Source organism: Myxine glutinosa, chromosome 13 (assembly GCF_964187855.1).
Source record: "Myxine glutinosa chromosome 13, kmMyxGlut1.1, whole genome shotgun sequence".
Lineage (NCBI taxonomy): Eukaryota > Metazoa > Chordata > Myxini > Myxiniformes > Myxinidae > Myxine > Myxine glutinosa.
In genome coordinates this window covers 7537491-7556408 of record NC_136273.1, presented here as the reverse complement: position 1 = coordinate 7556408, position 18918 = coordinate 7537491, and the positions used below count along the sequence as shown (strand labels likewise).

Sequence of the window (18918 nt, the reverse complement as noted above, 5' to 3'; positions counted from 1 at the left end):
GATGTGATTTTCTCCAGTGGGCCAATGTCGGCTGGTGATGTCTTCACTTTAACAAGCAAATGCAAACGTTGGCCTGACGTTGGAAAATAGACGTTTTTACAACCAATTGCTGTTACTTTTACAACTGCTTTTACAAACCTTTACATCGTCCAGCTATAATGTGTATATTTTGTCAATAAAGAAGGATTTAGTTATTTTAGCATTTCGAAGTTGAAATTTCATCAAGAACAACAAAGGGGAATCAGAGATTGCAAACCCTCGCCAGGATGTGTTTTCAGTGGTTTTTAAGGCTTTTGTGTTAAAACAAATATGGCGGCCAAACCACGTGACCGATGACATCATTATTTGTTTTCGAAACTAATTTATTCCGAGATTATGCTCAATAAATTTTATCTTGGTCGGATGAAGTTTTGTACTTGTCGAATTATGACGTCATAATGGAGGCACCTATGATATCATCATTAACATATTTTATTCCCCATGGAGAGTTCTTTACAATGAGCCATGGCTCAATTTTTTCTATTCAGCGCTTTTGGACATATAGAGGTGCAAAGTTTTTCGGTTTTTCCAAGATGGCGTCCGAACCACGTGACCAATGACGTCATCTTTTTTTTCTCCACCAGTTTATGCCGACATGGCGCTCAAGAAATTGCATCTTGATTGGATGAAGTTTTGTACTTGTCGAATTCTCAAATTATGACGTCATAATGGAGACCTTGGGCCGAGAGAGTTAAAAATTGGGCACAATCTATTCCAGGGCAAGACAAATATGTGTGCAAAGTTTGGCGATTCTACGTGCGGTGTAGACGTAGTGCTGTGCACAGACAAACAGACAGACAAATTAACCGATCAACATACTTGCCAGAATCTTTTCCAGCAAGTAACAAACAGACAAACAAACGGACTCAAATGCAATACCCTCTCCTCAGACGAGGGTAATAATTACGCTGGTCAACAGCCAAATTGGTTCTGACTTATTTTCAAATGTTTGAAAATAGCCTGGTGTTGGCTTAGTGGTTAGGGTGCCTGCTTGGGATCCTAGGATCCTGGGTTCGAATCCCGGTCGATCGCTGAATTAACGTCAGGGGGATTGACTCAGCCTGTCATCCTTCCGAGGTCGGCAAATTGAGTAACAGCTTGCTGGGATGAATGATCACGGTGTGTACCCCGATTTGGAGTGGGTGCACCGTTTTCCTGCGCATCGTAAGAGCGTGACCAAGGGTTGGCGTCAGGAAGGGCATCCGGCCATAAAAACATTGCCTCAAACAGGGAACGATGATCGTCATGGGGCCCGCAAGGCTAACCCCCGCTCTAGTGGGGAAAATGGCCTTAAAACAAATCATTCATTCATTCATTCATTCATTCATTTATTTTCAACTGTTTCTAACTAATTTGGTGCCTACGAATCCGAATCTGACCTTAAAATTTCGCTATCACGTAACCTTGACGTACGTAGTACATCATAAGTGTGGAAAAAATCTTAAGAGCATGCGAATTTCTTGATTAGGTCTCAATAAGTCTATTTATTGTCACAAAAAATAATATGAACTTAGTTTTTATTTACATCACATAAAAAAATGTAAATCTCCAAAAATAATATGAACTTTATAAAATATCACAAAAATAATATGAACTATATAAAATATCACAAAAATAATATGAACTTTAAGTTTTTATTTACATCACATAAAAAAATGTAAATCTCCAAAAATAATATGAACTTTATAAAATATCATAAAAAATAATATGAACTTAAAGTTTTTATTTACATCACATAAAAAAATGTAAATCTCCAAAAATAATATGAACTTTATAAAATATCACAAAAATAATATGAACTTTAAGTTTTTATTTACATCACATAAAAAAAATGTAAATCTCCAAAAATAATATGAACTTTAAGTTTTTAATTACATCACATAAAAAGTGCTTCTGAACTTTACTTTTGCGTTTGTCGGAGCAATCACTTTCACGCTGTAAAGTCCAACAGTAGTCGCCCATCATGTTTGGATTGAATCGGCCTTGATATCGAGTCTCCATGATGGCAATTTCCTGGTGAAACCTTTCTCCATGTTCGTCACTGACATCGCCAAGATTTTGTGGAAAGAAGTCCAGATGAGAATGGAAGAAATGTATCTCGAGTGACATTCGAGCACCGAGCGCCTGGCAACTCCTCAACATCTTGTCCACAAGCTCTTCATAATTTGGTGCTCGAAAGTTTCCAAGGTAATTGTTAGCAAGAGTCGCAAAGCTATCCCAAGCAACGCTTTCCAGCTCAGATAGTCTCGTTACAAAGTCCTGATTAGTGAGGACAAGACGAATTGGAGGACCATTGAAAACACCCGCCTTGACTTTGGCCTCAGATACAATGCCTCGGAACTTCATTAGCAAGTCGTGGAAGCCAGCACCATCTTGATCCATGGCCTTCACAAAGTTCTTCATCAAACCAAGTTTCAGATAAAGTGGTGGTCAGAATACCTTCTCAGGGTCAACAAGAGGTTTGTGAATTTCAAATGAAGTGGTATTCCTATGGTATACTGGTTCTCAAAAAACTGGATGTGCTAGTGAAAATTGGATATCATAATCGAAATCTACAGGTTCATGTTGGTTAGAATCACCTCAAAATATACTAGAACCATAAAACTTTAAAAATTTTGTTGACCAGTGTTATTGGTGTTTCATTGTGTAATTATTTCCCAGTTTTTGACAAGGAAAAACTTTCAACTCTTCATCAAGTTGATATATAAACAAGAAATATGGCCACTTTCAGCCAGCTGAGCAAGTACGTGACATAAAATGCAAACATCACAGCACTTTCAACAGAGAAGTCCTGACGTAAATCCAAACCATACATGGCTATACATCTATTTTGGAGCATGTGCATGCACTTACGACTTTGCTTATTTATGATCAGACGCCCAACTTTCTATCTTCCATCTTCTATGTCCTTCCTTTATATCCTTCAAAAAACAATGTGAGTACCCTCGCTCCATGCCATCTTATTGCGTCAGCGTCTGTTTTACGGGTGCAAGCGAATTGGTGTTGACCTTTGGCAAATAAAATTCATCACTTTCAACCGTGCGTTGTGCATCATCTAGCGTTTCTTTTTGGAATGTTTATTTTGACAAGTCGCTTGTTGCGTAGTTACATCAACTTGAAACTTTTTCCAAAAATTACGACTGCAGAAAGTCCTCTATTTACATTGTTTCACTTGAACGTTGCTCGAACATCACGGACAAGTTAGGAAAATCACTCCATTTAAAATGCATTCAGTCATTACAACATTGCTTTGAAAAATAGAAAAATTAAAAATATAAACAAACTTTGATACTTTGGACTTTGGACAGCTAATATAAGATAACATGCTCACACAGTACGACCACATCAAGTCTTGCAGGAATAACTAAAGGCAGAGATAACATGATGGATCATTTGGAACGATTGTTAAGTGTTTGGATCAAAGATCCAGGTCAACCCCTGTGAATTTGATGATACAGGAAAAAGCAAAATCCCCATTTCAGGACATAAAGAGCACGGTGAGGGCTCAGCTTGCGTTGTTTCACCAAAAAGTACTTACACCAATGTAAATATGACTTGCAGTACACGAATTCAGCTCCATCGTCGCCAGTCCCCAATATGCGACTTTCAAAATGACATGATCCGTCCCAAAAATGCTTGGCACATATCCACCAGGAAACTGCCGAGTTTGGGGCAAAATAAAATATATTGCGTGTCCTGAATAAGGATTGTTTTCTGAAATGGCTCACAAAGCTTAATAAAGAAGTCAAAAAATATTTGGAAAAAGCACATGAGAGAAAGCGCTGTGCCACTGCACAAACAAATCCATGAAGAACTTTTTCAGCTCTCCGAATGAGCAGCTGCCCGTACTGCAAACGCCCGACGATGTGGGCTGGCGTGTGCTACACAAACCCCATGACGGATCGCAACCAGTGAACTGAGTGTGTATCTGGATTACATGCTTCTGAACACTCATGGGAAAGACATCTGGGGCTCATGAATGTACAGGGTAAGTTTTAAATTATGATATTTACTATTAATCATGTTGGGAGGCTGGAGCGGGCTCTACCAGAGCTGTGAGGGCTGTTGTTAATATATTGTTTCTTCAGCTCCGGGGCTTCAAGAGAAATTATACTAGATTTTTGCATCCATTGCCAAAAGTTGATGTGTGAGTGTATAGTGCGGTATGATATGTCATGAAAACAGCTCCGGTAGGATTTTTGTGCAAAAATTGTTTTTTTTGCTTTATCCGATTGATTTGGGGTCAAATTATAGGAAAATCCCCTCTGGGGGGTCACTTTCCAAACTTGGGGCACATGAACTGACCCCACCCCTATCTTCGCTAATAATGAACCGATTTTCACAATCTCAGTGTCATTTTAGGGGTTTTAGATGATACTGAGTCCATTTAGCACACTGTCAAAGTTATTATAAGTGATTTTCTGCCCGCTCCCCTTGATGAGGGGGGGAGGGGGGGTTCCATATCTCATGGATTTCAGTCCACGATCATGTCTTAGTGGCCATCACTATTACTATTGAAACCTATGACTTACAGAACAGATTATTCATCGTCATCATCCACTTCGTCATGTCAGCCTACATCATTCTTGATCGCATTTCCACAGTCAGCGCCATAGCATTTACAGAGAGAAGTGCAAGGAAGTCCATTCTTGCAGCAACTGCACCGCCCTTTGCATCCCGATTTTCATCCACATTTGGTCAGCTCTATCACAGCTCGAGGGGCGGGTAGGATGAGACACCTCATGGGAACATAAAGTCCTGAACCTTCCTTTTCACTCCAGCCATTTTGTTCAATAGGAAGCAGAGTCGGACAGTTGGTAGAGCACGACTTGTCACGCATGTCTATGTAATTTGCACGTGTGATATGGGGTAGTAAGGCAGCACGAGTAGGATGCAACATCTCTCCTTCAAAGTTTTTCGAGCGAAACAGCTCCCACCTCAGCGCCGGAAGGGTTTTGGGACCTGTCAAGCAGCACACACTGCAGACAAACTGCTCCAAACCTTTAACCTGTGGTGACAGTTCACCATTGACAAGCTCCGTCGGGATAGGATCTTCACCAAGCTCTCGGAAGCAGTTGATGGCATCGTCATTTTCATCAAGCTTCATTTAGGCACCAACCCAGGTCCTCTTGGTGATACCCACAAACTTCCCACCCCAATCAGCGCCAGAGAAATTGTGGAGTCCAATGAGTCCTTGACATTTCCGATGTCCAATCACTTGCACTCGTTCCACCACATCAATTTCTCGGTACTTCGCGCCCTTGCCAGTTAAAAACTTGACGGGTTTGAGGTCCAAGGCGACCACAAGAGACCAGGTCGAGGAGAAGCATAAGAACATTGGTGTCGGGTGACCAAACATGTATGTCCCTCCAAGGGCTATCAGCTAAAGAAGCCAGGACTTGATTAGGAATCAGTGTGTCCGCCTCTTCGTGTGCATGTTCTTCTTCGAAATCATGGCCCTTGATCTTCATGCCATACCCAACGACCAGCTTGAAGGTACTGTTCCTGGAGTAGTGTTTCAGCAAACCCTCGGCCAACATAGATGTCAAGCTACTCTTGGTCCTTGAGGCAGACAAAAGCTCCTTCAATGACATGGTGAGCTTCATTTCTGAATGAATCTCGTATTCTGTGGACGTCACTGCTCTCTTCTGGCGTGTCTTGTTCTTTAGAGACTGGTCAATATAACGGTCAAACACGACTCTACCCTCATCATAGCCAACCACCATCCCCTTCGATTCCTTTGATGAATGTCTCCAACAGGTCCGAAATATTCTGCATTGTTGGCGTTTTCTGCATACACTGAAGCACAGCCACAATGAGAACTCGGATGACTCGGGATGGACGATCTGCCATTGCTACATCAGGCAGAGGGGCAGATTGAAGTTCCGTCGTTGCTCCTTCGACCGCATGCATCAGACTGGCATTGTCTGTCAGAATATAGAAAGATCCATCAACAGCGAATAGGGAGCGTGGCACCACTGACATTTCGTCATCACCGATCGTCTCCTCTAGTTTTGGTACCAGCTCAGGTTGGGTTCCTTGGATTATGAGAAATCTGCCGAGCAGTTCACGTTCCTCGCGTAACTTGACCACCTTGTCACCCACACAAACTTTTGTTTTTTCCATCCAATTGGAAAAGGTCTTTAGCTTTAGCTTCTTCATGGAGTCCCAAACAGAGAGTGTGGATGTGGGCAGCAATCTGGTATGAACGAACTCTTCAAAGCGCTTCTGACCCTTCTCTGGAAAGTGATGAAGATCATCCTTTGCTTGTTCGGTTACAAGAGCTGATGAAACGAGGCTTTTCAACGGAGATTTTGCTGTGAAAGGATTCCCCGCACAATGCAACTCGATGCATTGACAAAGCTTCAGGGCGTTTTCACTTGACCTCACAGCAACATGTCCCGAGAGCTGGTAGTGTTCACTTCGCTCAGACGACTTGGTGGATTGAGGGAAGCTGCTCAAGTACTGCTTCACAATGTGAGCGAGATGAGGTGTGGTGGTAACAAGTCGGTCCAGTGCCGCTTCATCTTGACTCAATCCAACCATCCCACCATGGCCCTTCAACTCTGATCTCCTGCTCGAGGGTCTGGTCGGTGAACAAGTGAGTGAAGGGAACCTCTGATTTTGCAACAACAAAGTCTCCAGACTTCAGTGCGTTCCATGTAGTGGGGTCATCCTGTTCTAGGGCATTCATTTGTCCAAGGTACTGTACTGTTTTATACATCCAATTTAAGACTGTAAACAGCTTTACATTGTATTCCCATTTGCTACCAATCAAGGAGCTAAAATATACCTGGCTTTATCAAAAAATATTAATTGATACCCCCACAGGGTTTATTTCTGGGCCATCTTGAAATGCATGATTGACACACCCAAGGTCATGAATGTGAAATTGACATGTGTTTGATATTTCTTATCTCCTAAAATGAAGAGTACCTTACCTGTCTGCATGCAGCTACCACCTGTTGGTCAAAGACAGAACTGAAATAACTTACAAAACTTGCATTAATTAAGATTGTGAAAATCAGTTCTTTCTTGGCGGAGTTAGGGGCCGGGTCAGTTTTGGGGCCCTTGACAGAAAGGGATTACTCAGCTGAAGAGGGGGGGGGGTCAAGGGGTCACAAATATAATTCCAATGACTATGACTCTGTGCTAATTGAAATTGGTATCATCTAAAACCCATAAAATGACACAAATTACATGAAAATTGGTTCATTATTAGCGGAGATAGGCACAGGATCAATTTGGGGGTTCTCAGAATGGAAAGGGATCACCCAGAGGGGGTAAAGGTGTCATAAAATCACTTCTAATGACTTTGGATGTGTGCTAAATGGACTCAGTATCATCTAACACCCCTAAAATGACACTGAGATTGTGAAAATCGGTTCATTATTAGCGGAGATATGGGCGAGGTCTGTTTGTGTGCCCCAAATTTGGAAAGTGACCCCCCAGAAGGGGTACAGGGGTCGGAAAATGTGTACCCCATCATTTTTCAATAACTTGACCGAAAATCAATCAGATAAAGCAAAAAAATCAATTTTAGCACAAAAATCCTATGGAATTACACTGCATACCGCACTAGTATGTGTGTATTATAACCATGTCAGAGGCTAGCTTGTACCAACAGGAAATGGGACGAACCCAACACGTCCCATCCACGGACATTACTCGTGTTCGTATATTTCCATGAGTATTTAGGATTTGCATTTAGGAGCAGAACAATTATGGTGAACCAAGTTTCAAAACTGCCACTCTTTCATTTAAATACTGAAAATTATGTTTCACACATGATTTGAATCACACAATTCACATTAGTGACGGCAAGTTAAAAGTTAAAAGTGCCCGTCGAGCCAAAGCGAATCACTGTGCGCACAAGCAGAACAGAAGGGATGCAAGAGAGGATGTTACGGCATAATAGACCAACTACGACTAAACAAGACCATACTCAAAAATTGCAATACGAAAAGAACCAAATTATCCAAAGCATGGATAGATCATAAAAAAAGCTTTTGATTGTTTCCCACATTCATGGATGATTAAATGCATGCAAATGTTCAAGATCAACCCCCAAATCATCAAACCGATAGAGAAAGCAACGGAGCTTTGAAATACCACATTGACATTACAGCAAACAGAAGGAAAGATCAAAATGTCAGGAGTGAAGATACGTCGAGGGATCTTCCAGGGAGACAGCCTTTCACTCCTCTTGTTTTGCCTGGCCCTGGACCCACTGAACATCTCATTAATGAGCAAGAACATGGATACACCCGGACATCAAAAAAGACAAAGCCCAAAGAGACAACAGGAATGGCACTCAGTAGAGAGCATACCTCCACCTGGTTGGCCATATCACTCAATGGTGAAGAATCACTTTAAAAATTATACTAGCTGGATCCGGGTCCGGATCTTCACCAAAATTGAATCGATTCTTCCTCGTCAAACACCCAACCTGCCCAACAAGTTTCGTCCAACTCCATCCATAACTTTTTGAGATATCCTGCTATGTATCCTTGTACAAAGCGTCCTTGGACAAGATTAGTGTCCTTGTGTTTTATACTTCTCCCAGCCCTCCCCCCCTTCCCACGCCTCCTACCCCCAAGACCTTCCACAGATCTCCCGATGTCCCTGCTCTCAAATGTTGTGTTTGTGTGCTTCCCCTTCTCTCCCCATCTTGTCTACCGCTACCCTTCTTATAAGTTTTGTGTGTCTGTCTGATTTTTTTTTTGTGTGATAAATGTTAGCTCTTTCACGAGCCTCGATCCTGTATACAAAAAATAAAAAATAAAAATGAAAAATGAAAAAATAAAAATCGTTTTTGGCCCCATCTCCCAATGGTGAAGAATCACTTAAAAATTAAATAACTCTCGTATCCGAATCCAAATCCAGATCTTCAAAATCTAATCAATTCGGTATTGTCACACACCCAACCTCCCACCAAGTTTCGTCCAAATCCATCCACAACTTTTTGAGATATCCTGCTATTTGTCGGTTTTAACCCCATCTCCCAATGGTGAAGAATCACTTTTGAAATTCTCTGATCTGGATCTTCACCAAAATCTAATCATTTCGTCCTTGTCATATACGCTACTCTCTGCCAAATTTCGGCCGAATCCGTCCACAACTTTTTGAGTATCCTGGTCACAGACAAACAAACAAACAAACAGACAAACAGACAGATGAAATATCACTCATAGAGGGAAACATGGCAAAATACAACAAAATATAATGGCACTCAGTGGAGCATCCTTTTGACCTCAAAAATAATGAGTGGTTGAATTCAGTGACCTGATATGCAAATAATCTTCAAAGTTTAAGTTAATCTGATGAAAATTGACAATTTTAGAAATCTGGCCTATGTTGACCTGTTGGCCTATGTTGATCTCAAAAATCGTTGGTGGTTCAATTCAGTTAGCCGATCTGAAAATCCGATTCAAATTTCAAGTCAATCGGATGAAAATTGAGGATTTTAGGAATTTGAAAAAAGTGGTTGACCTTTGGCCTATGTTAACCTTTGGGCCTATGCTGATCTCAAAACTAGTTGGTGGTTGAATTATTTTAGCTGATATGAAAATCATATTCAATTTCAAGTCAATGGGATGAAAATTGAGGATTTTAGAAATTTGAAAAAAGTGGTTGACCTTTGGCCTATGTTGACCTTGTGACCTACGTTGACCTCAAAATAGTTGTTGGTTGAATTGAGTTAACTGATGTGGAAATTCCATTCAATCTTCAAGTCAATCTTCTGCTGTCTCAACAATGGATGGAGGTCCTCAATGCCAAACAGGAAATTAGAGCTGTCTCCCTTGACATATCACGTGCTTTTGATACGGTCTGGCACCCCGCTCTGCTCACCAAACTCTCCTCCTTTGGTATCCATGGACATCTCCATGCATGGCTGGCGGACTTCTTCTCTAGTCGTCGCCAACGTGTGGCCCTGAATGGGTTTCTCTCATCTCCTCTTCCTGTTCAGGCTGGAGTTCCCCAAGGCAGTGTTCTGGGCCCTGTGCTTTTTCTGGTCTTCATCAATGATCTCTCCGACTCTCTTGAAAATCCTCTCTATCTCTTTGCTGATGACTCCACTCTCTGCCGCTCCATTCCTCATCCGTCAGATCGGCAGTCTGCAGCCTCCTCACTCTCTGCAGACCTGGACAAAATCACAGGCTGGGCAAACAAGTGGAGCATGTCTTTCAATCCTGACAAATCTCACACTCTTACGATGTCTCTCCGAAAAGACCGACTGGACAACCCTCCCATCCACTTTCTGAATAATCCTCTCCAAGAAGTTCTGTCACTCAAGCTTTTGGGTCTCACTATCTGCCATGATCTTTCCTGGGAAAACCACATTTCAAATCAGTCTCCAAAGCCAGTCGCCGACTGGGCATCCTCCGTTGTGCGAAGTCCTTCCTTGGCACACCTGAGCTCCTCACCACATACAAGGCTTTCATCTGCAGCTCAATGGAATACTGCTCTCCCCTCTGGGCTGGTGCTCCTGCCTCACACCTAGCTCGTCTTCACGCTGTTGAAACCAAAGCGTTCAGAATCATTGGAATCTCCTGCGATGAAGCTACCTCCGAGGGCCTTTCACTTACTGACCGCAGGCAGGTTGGTGGTCTTTCCGTCTTCTAACGACTCCTCTCCGGCCTTGTTCCTCCAGCTCTCTCTGGGCTCTGTCCCCCAAATATTCCTACAGGTCGCACAAGATCTGCCTGCAACCCTCTTATGGTTAAACTGCCAAAATCAAGACTCTCTGCTCACCTTCACTCTTTCATTCCTCTTTTCTCCCGCCTCTAGAACAAACTCCCTCACTCTCTTCAATCCCACTCCTCCCTCCAGGTCTTTAAAACAGCTGTTCACCACCATCTCTTATCTTCCCCCATCCAAAACCTTGATCATTTTTCACCCCGCTAATTTCACCCCAAATCCACTTTTTTGAAATACCAACTTATTTCCTGGAAGTCCTTGGTGTCCTTGTGTTTATACTTCTCCCATCCCCCCCCCCCCCCCTTCCCATGCCGCCTCCCCCCAAGCCCTCTCCCTCCCACACATTCCCGATGTCCCTGCTCTCAAATGTTGTGTTTATGTGCTTCCCCTTCTCTCCCCATCATGTCTACCGCTCCCCTTTTTATATACTTTGTTTGTTTGTCTGTTTGATTTGTTTGTGTGATAAATGTTAGCTCTTTCACGAGCCTCGATTCTGTGTACAAAAAAAACAAACAAAAAAAAAATCAGATGAAAATTGAGGATTTCAGAAATTTGAAATGGTTGTTGACCTTTGTTCTATGTTGACCTTTTGGCCAATGCTGATCTCAAAAATAGTTGGTGGTTGAATTCAATTTGCTGATATGTATATCCTATTCAAATTTCAAATGAATCGGATGAAAATTGAGGATTTTAGAATTTTGAAAAATGTGGTTGACCTTTGGCCTATGTTGACCTTTTGGCCTAATTTGATCTCAAACATAGTTGGTGGTTGAATTCAGTTCACTGATATGAAAATCCCATTCAAATTCCAAGTCAATCGGATGAAAATTGAGGATTTTAGAAATTTGAAATTGTTGTTGACCTATGTTGACCTTTTGGCCTATGCTGATCTCAAAAAGAGTTGGTGGTTGAATTCAGTCATCCGAGATGTAAATCCTTTTCAAATTTAGTCAATCGGATGAAAATTGAGGATTTTAGAAATGCGAAAAAAGTGGTTGACCTTTGGCCTATATTGACCTTTTGACCTCAAAAATATATAGGATTTTGTTGGACCACGAACTCTACCATTTGGTGAGGTTTCGTGAAGATCGATTTAAAATTGTGACCTGCAGGCAAGTTTAAGTGAGCGGACTGACAAACAAACACACAAACACACACATGAAAAATCACTCATAGAGCGACACTTGGCAAAATAAAACAAAGCAGAATGGCGCTCAGTAGAGCATCCTTTTGACCTCACAAATAATTGGTGGTTGAATTCAGTTCGCTGATTTGAAAATCCTATTCAAATTTCAAGTCAATCGGATGAAAATTGAGGATTTTAGAAATTTGAAAAAAGTGGTTGACCTTTGGCCTATGTTGACCTTTTGACATTTTGACCTCAAAAATATATAGGATTTTGTCAGACCACGAACTCTACCATTTGGTGAAGTTTCATGTAGATCGGTTTAAAATTGTGACCTGTAGGCAAGTATAAGTGAGCGGACCGGCAAACACAAACACACAAACAAACACACAAACAAACACACAAACAAACAAACACACAAACAAACACAAACCAGAGTGATCAACATACTTGCGAAAAAAACATTTTTTTTTCGAAAAAAAAATGTTTTTTTGCCAAGTAAGAAACAGACAGGGGTGAAAACATAACCTCCATCCACCTTTGGTGGTGGAGTTAACAACAGGCTTCTAACGTTACTGCCTTGGAAGCCAAAACAACAATAATAAATAATTATTAATAATAAACCAACAATCGTGGCTTCGAACTTTTAACACTGGATTGGAAGAATAAATATAAACAAACCGAAAGTCTCTCTACTCTTGCTATCTTCGCATTTTCTTCCTTATCTTATTTGCTATTTTTCATCACCGCTGCTCTATTCTGCATCTTGCAAACCAAGACTGGAACAATTGTGTTTTCATTCATCAAACTGTTATCAATTTGAGTAATGCAAACAGGAAAAAACGACTTTGTTAACTCAGTTATTGAATTCAACTACTTCCTGTTATTTATTACATTCACTTGGTGAAAACAAGCAAAAAAAACATTTCCCACAATCTTTAACATCCCATTAGTTAACTTGATCCCATTGCTAACCCATTGGTTAACTTGATCCCATTGCTAACCCATTATTTATCTTGATCCCATTGCTAACCCATTGGTTAACTTGATCCCATTGCTAACCCATTATTTATCTTGATCCCATTGCTAACCCATTGGTTAACTTGATCCCATTGCTAACCCATTGTTTATCTTGGTCCCATTGCTAACCCATTGTTTATCTTGATCCCATTGCTAACCCATTATTTATCTTGATCCCATTGCTAACACATTGGTTAACTTGATCCCATTGCTAACCCATTATTTATCTTGATTCCATTGCTAACCCATTATTTATCTTGATCCCATTGCTAACCCATTATTTATCTTGATCCCATTGCTAACCCATTATTTATCTTGATCCCATTGCTAACCCATTATTTATCTTGATCCCATTGCTAACCCATTATTTATCTTGATTCCAATGCTAACCCATTATTTATCTTGATCCCATTGCTAACCCATTGGTTAACTTGATCCCATTGCTAACCCATTATTTATCTTGATCCCATTGCTAACCCATTGGTTATCTTGATCCCATTGCTAACCCATTGTTTATCTTGGTCCCATTGCTAACCCATTGGTTAAATTGATCCCATTGCAAACCATTGTCTTGATCCCATTGCTAACCCATTATTTATCTTGATTCCAATGCTAACCCATTATTTATCTTGATCCCATTGCTAACCCATTGGTTAACTTGATCCCATTGCTAACCCATTATTTATCTTGATCCCATTGCTAACCCATTGGTTATCTTGATCCCATTGCTGACCCATTGTTTATCTTGGTCCCATTGCTAACCCATTGGTTAACTTGATCCCATTGCTAACCCATTATTTATCTTGATCCCATTGCTAACCCATTATTTATCTTGATCCCATTGCTAACCCATTGGTTAACTTGATCCCATTGCTAACCCATTATTTATCTTGATCCCATTGCTAACCCATTGGTTAACCCCATTGTTTATCTTGGTCCCATTGCTAACCCATTATTTATCTTGATCCCATTGCTAACCCATTGGTTAACTTGATCCCATTGCTAACCCATTATTTATCTTGATCCCATTGCTAACCCATTGGTTAACTTGATCCCATTGCTAACCCATTGGTTAACTTGATCCCATTGCTAACCCATTATTTATCTTGATCCCATTGCTAACCCATTGGTTAACTTGATCCCATTGCTAACCCATTGTTTATCTTGGTCCCATTGCTAACCCATTGTTTATCTTGGTCCCATTGCTAACCCATTGTTTATCTTGGTCCCATTGCTAACCCATTGTTTATCTTGGTCCCATTGCTAACCCATTGGTTAACTTGATCCCATTGCAAACCATTGTTTATCTTGATCCCATTGCGAACCCACTGTTTAACTTGATCCCATTGCAAACCATTCGTTAACTTGATCATATTGCCTACCCACTCACTGTTTAACCTGATCCAATTGCAAACTATTGGTTAACTTGATCCTATTGCTAACCGATTGTTTAACTTTATTCCATTGCTAACCCATTGGTTAACTTGATTCCATTGCTAACCGATTGCTTAACTTGACTCCATTGCTAACCCATTGGTTAACTTGATCATATTGTTAACCCATTGGTTAACTTGATCCCATTGGTTAACTTGATCCCATTGCTGACCCATTGGTTAACTTGATCCCATTGCTAACCCAGGGGATAACTTCATCATATTGCTAACCCATTGTTTAACTTGATCGATGATGCACAGATAGACGACCGAAGACTATAAGATTACCATTCTTACCCCATGTACATCTCACTACGTGTTAAGTTGTTTGTTTGTAACGAAATCCTTCACGAAATGTGCGTGACCCGGTCACGTGACATGAAACCCGACACCACGAGGAGCCGAGAACTCAAACTTATATCATGTGATGCAAGTGAACATTTTACAAAAACAACAATTCAAATTGTGTAACTTTGTCCACAAAACATGGACATATACAAATACTGTACATGGAACGGATCCGGGAGAGAAACTCTGAGATTTGTTTGTTTTGTAAAAACATCCTCGGCGTGTCCGACAAAAACCGACATTAACTTGTACATTAACTTCACGAACTTGATGCTTGGAAAAGGACAAGAGTTTGAGGACATTTTTCTCTCCAACGCCAGAATGTCCATGTCCATCCTTGTTAAAGTTCAGGAATATCAAACTTACGTTGTGTAGGTACATCGACCGTAACCGAGGAGCCATGTTGTCCGCGATGGTCGGGAGAGGGAACACGGAGCCGCACAAAGTACACGGAGCATGTTAACCAATCGGAGCACGCACCGAGTTAGTGGCGATCACCGATCGGATCCGGGAAAAGCCCTTTTGCGTTGTTTTGAATTTGTTCCATTGGTGTCACCTCGACGACACCAATGGGAGGAGGAAGGGGAGGAGCTACGTGGATCGTGTTTCCACTTCGTTGCCAAACCACGCCCCTTCTGGAAACCCCGTCGGGCCAATGCGAAATGGACGTTACGAAATATTTGGAACATTTTCGTTCTCCAGTTACCATTTGCTCATGTAAAGCGGTGACGTCTGTTTATTGTTTTAACTCAGAGGTAAATGATGTTGCTGTTTTTTTTTTTGTTGTTTTTTTTTTGTTTTGTATACAAGATCGAGGCTCGTGAAAGAGCGAACATTAATCACACAGAAAGACAAACAGACACACAAAACAAATAACATCGGGAGCGGTAGACAAGATGGGGAGAGAGGGGGAAGGACACAAACACAACATTTGAAAGCAGGGACCGAGAGACATGGAGACATCGAGAGATCTGTGGGAGGGAGAGGGCTTTGGGGGGAAGGCATGGGAAGGGGGGGGGGGTGGGAGAGGTATAAAACATATGGACACTGCCAGGACTTCCAGGAAAGAAGTTGGAATTTCAAACAAGGTGGATCTGGGGTGAATTAGTGGGGGTAGAAAAGATCAAGGTTTTGGATGGGGGAAGATAAGAGATGGTGGTGAACAGCTGTTTTAAAGACCTGGAGGGAGGAGTGGGATTGAAGGGAGTGTGGGAGTTTGTTCCAGAGGCGGGAGAAAAGAGGAATGAAAGAGTGAAGGTGAGCAGAGAGCCGAGATTTCGGCAGTTTAACCATCAGAGGGTGGCTGGCAGATCTTGTGCGACCTGTAGGAATATTTGGGGGACAGAGCACAGAGAGAGCTGGGGGAGCAAGGCCGGAGAGGAGTCGGTAGAAGACAGAAAGACCACCTACCTGCCTGCGGTGAGTGAGTGAAAGGCCCTCAGAGGTAGCTTCATCGCGGGAGATTCCAATGATTTTGAAAGCTTTGGATTCAACAGCGTGAAGCCGGGCCAGGTGTGAGGCAGGAGCACCAGCCCATAGGGGAGAACAGTATTCCATTGACATTATTGACATTGACACTGTTGGACATTAAACTAGAAAATGTTTGCCTATGGGCAAACACTATGGTTTGCCTATGGTTGCCTATGGAAAATTTATACACTACATATAGCCTGGTGTTGGCTTAGCGGTTAGGGTGCCGACTTGGGATCCTAGGATCCTGGGTTCGAATCCCGGTCGATCGCTGAATTAACGCCAGGGGGGTTGACAGCCTGTCATCCTTCTGAGGTCGGCAAATTGAGCACCAGCTTGCTGGGATGAATGATCCCGGTGTGTACCCCGATTTAGAATAGGTACACCGTATCCCTGCGCATTGTAAGAGGTGACCAAGGGTTGGCGTCAGGAAGGGCATCCGGCCATTAAAAACATTGCCTCAAACAGGGCACCATGATTGTCATGGGGCCCGCAAGGCTAACCCCTGCTCCAGTGGGGAAAAAATGGCCTTAAAACTATCATTCATTCATTCATATTCAAGGGCTATGTCCGTCCGTCTGTGAAAAAGGAGAACAGACCTTCCAGCCCACAGAATTATTCTAATGGGTTCTAAAGGGTAAATTTAAAGGGTAATTGACGTTATGCATCGACGTCACGAAGCACCTAACAACCAATCGCGATGCCATCTTATAGGGCAAACAAGCCATCTTATAGGGCAAACAAAGGCCCTGACGACGCGTTCATGTGTGAGGCAACTAACTGCGTCATACTCATTACACATGGTGAATGAATCATAAAAAATGTTTTTTGGTGAAGTAACAATGGATGTAGTAATGTTTGAAATGTTTCTGTAGAAATTTATACACGACATATTTTCTGTGAACAATAAATGAAGCTGCACATGATACGTGTACACATGTTTTGAAGGTGATACAACTGTGACAATAAAACTGCTGCAACTTTATGTTACTTGTCATTTTGTTTTGTTCCATGTGCGTATTTAACAATGTGTATCAACAATAAGGCGATACTGTTGATCCATAAAATAACACCTCCATGATAATCAGTCCACAGGAACTACTCCTGGACAAAGATTTACGAGAGCACACGCAACTTGTCCGATTTTGTTCGCAGTTGCTTCTGGCGATGTCCCATCATTCATCAGTGTGCTGGGAATGCGATTTTGGAGTGCAGTATATTTTTGTTTCACCATTCCAATTACCCGTTCAACATGGATCCGAACACAAGAAAGGTCTCTGCTCCAGTCAACTTCTCCTTTTTCAAGTTGCTTCTTTCCCTTGGTGAATGGGGGCACCTTCACCTCGGCCATCGCCATTCCACAATATTCATCAACAAAAAAACCACGATCGGCAAGCACAAGATCCCCTGGCATCAGTTTATTCATGAGGTCACCGTTTTCCGTTATCTCGGTGTCTGTTGCCCTTCCTCCCCAATACTTACTTAGGAAGCATATTGAGCCCTGTGGTGTTATACCAATTAGAAACTTTACAGTTGAATGGTGCTTGTAGTTGCTCCACACTTGTGTCCTTGCCAGTAAATCGGACGGCTGCTCCATAAACACTTCAGTGCAGTCAATAATAACTGCACATTTCCTGAAAAATTTCCTGAACGATGACGGCATACTGAGACGTAGAGCGTCACGACTGGGCCAGTGTCATACTGAGACGTAGAGCGTCACGACTGGGCCAGTGTATGAGCGACTGAGTCTTTACAAACATTACATCGAGAACGCGGTGGAAGTTTCGTGAAACAGTTGACTGGCTGACTCCGAATCTGTAAACTCGGTCCTCGTCAGAAATGTTCAATCGCAACTTCATGAGAAACATTAGCACTTGAGCAAACTTTGTGAGTTTTTTACACGTTGGGAGAACACGTGATGTAAACGTGAAGAGTGGAAAAAACATTGCCCAAGAAGGAAGTCCCGTGTAAAATCGGAGTTTTGCATCGTTGTTCTGAAAGTGTTCTTCCTGCAGACCTGTTGCTCTTATCTTTTCTTCCAGGTCACACACTTGAGTTCTGAGGGCAATATCGTCCTTCTGTGGTTCCTCCACGTTTTTTTCCAGTGCACGAATGTCTCTGAAAGACAGTTCCGTTTGGGTTTCAGTCCCTGCAACAGGTGGAATCTGCTCATGAATGGGGACTGCTCAGGATTTGCATTGCGTAGTTCCAGCAGTATTGCTTGCCCTCTGAGAGGGGGCGCCCTTCCATTCCTAAGGGTGTGTGAGGTCATATGCATAAGGTCCATTCTACACTCTAAAGGGTGATTCTAAATGGGTAATTCTAAAGGGTAATTCTAAAGGGTAATTCTAAATGGTAATTCTAAAGGGTAATTCTAAATGGTAATTCTAAATGGTAATTCTAAATGGTAATTCTAAAGGGTAATTCTAAAGGGTAATTCTAAAGGGTAATTCTAAATGGTAATTCTAAAGGGTAATTCTAAAGGGTAATTCTAAATGGTAATTCTAAAGGGTAATTCTAAATGGTAATTCTAAAGGGTAATTCTAAATGGTAATTCTAAATGGTAATTCTAAATGGTAATTCTAAATGGTAATTCTAAATGGTAATTCTAAAGGGTAATTCTAAATGGTAATTCTAAATGGTAATTCTAAATGGTAATTCTAAATGGTAATTCTAAATGGTAATTCTAAATGGTAATTCTAAAGGGTAATTCTAAATGGTAATTCTAAATGGTAATTCTAAAGGGTAATTCTAAATGGTAATTCTAAATGGTAATTCTAA

General features: G+C 41.6%; 1 protein-coding gene across 1 annotated transcript in view; it reads right to left on the bottom strand.

Moving 5' to 3' along the window:
• The window catches only part of LOC137438553 (medium-chain acyl-CoA ligase ACSF2, mitochondrial), a 152289-nt gene extending 137051 nt beyond the window's left edge, over positions 1-15238 (bottom strand). The window contains exon 1 of the mRNA XM_068133694.2: positions 15034-15238. Coding sequence (XP_067989795.2) covers positions 15034-15125 — 92 coding nt within the window. The 5' untranslated portion in view covers positions 15126-15238. The remainder of the gene's footprint in view (positions 1-15033) is intronic.
• Between the last annotated feature and the right edge of the window lie 3680 nt (positions 15239-18918).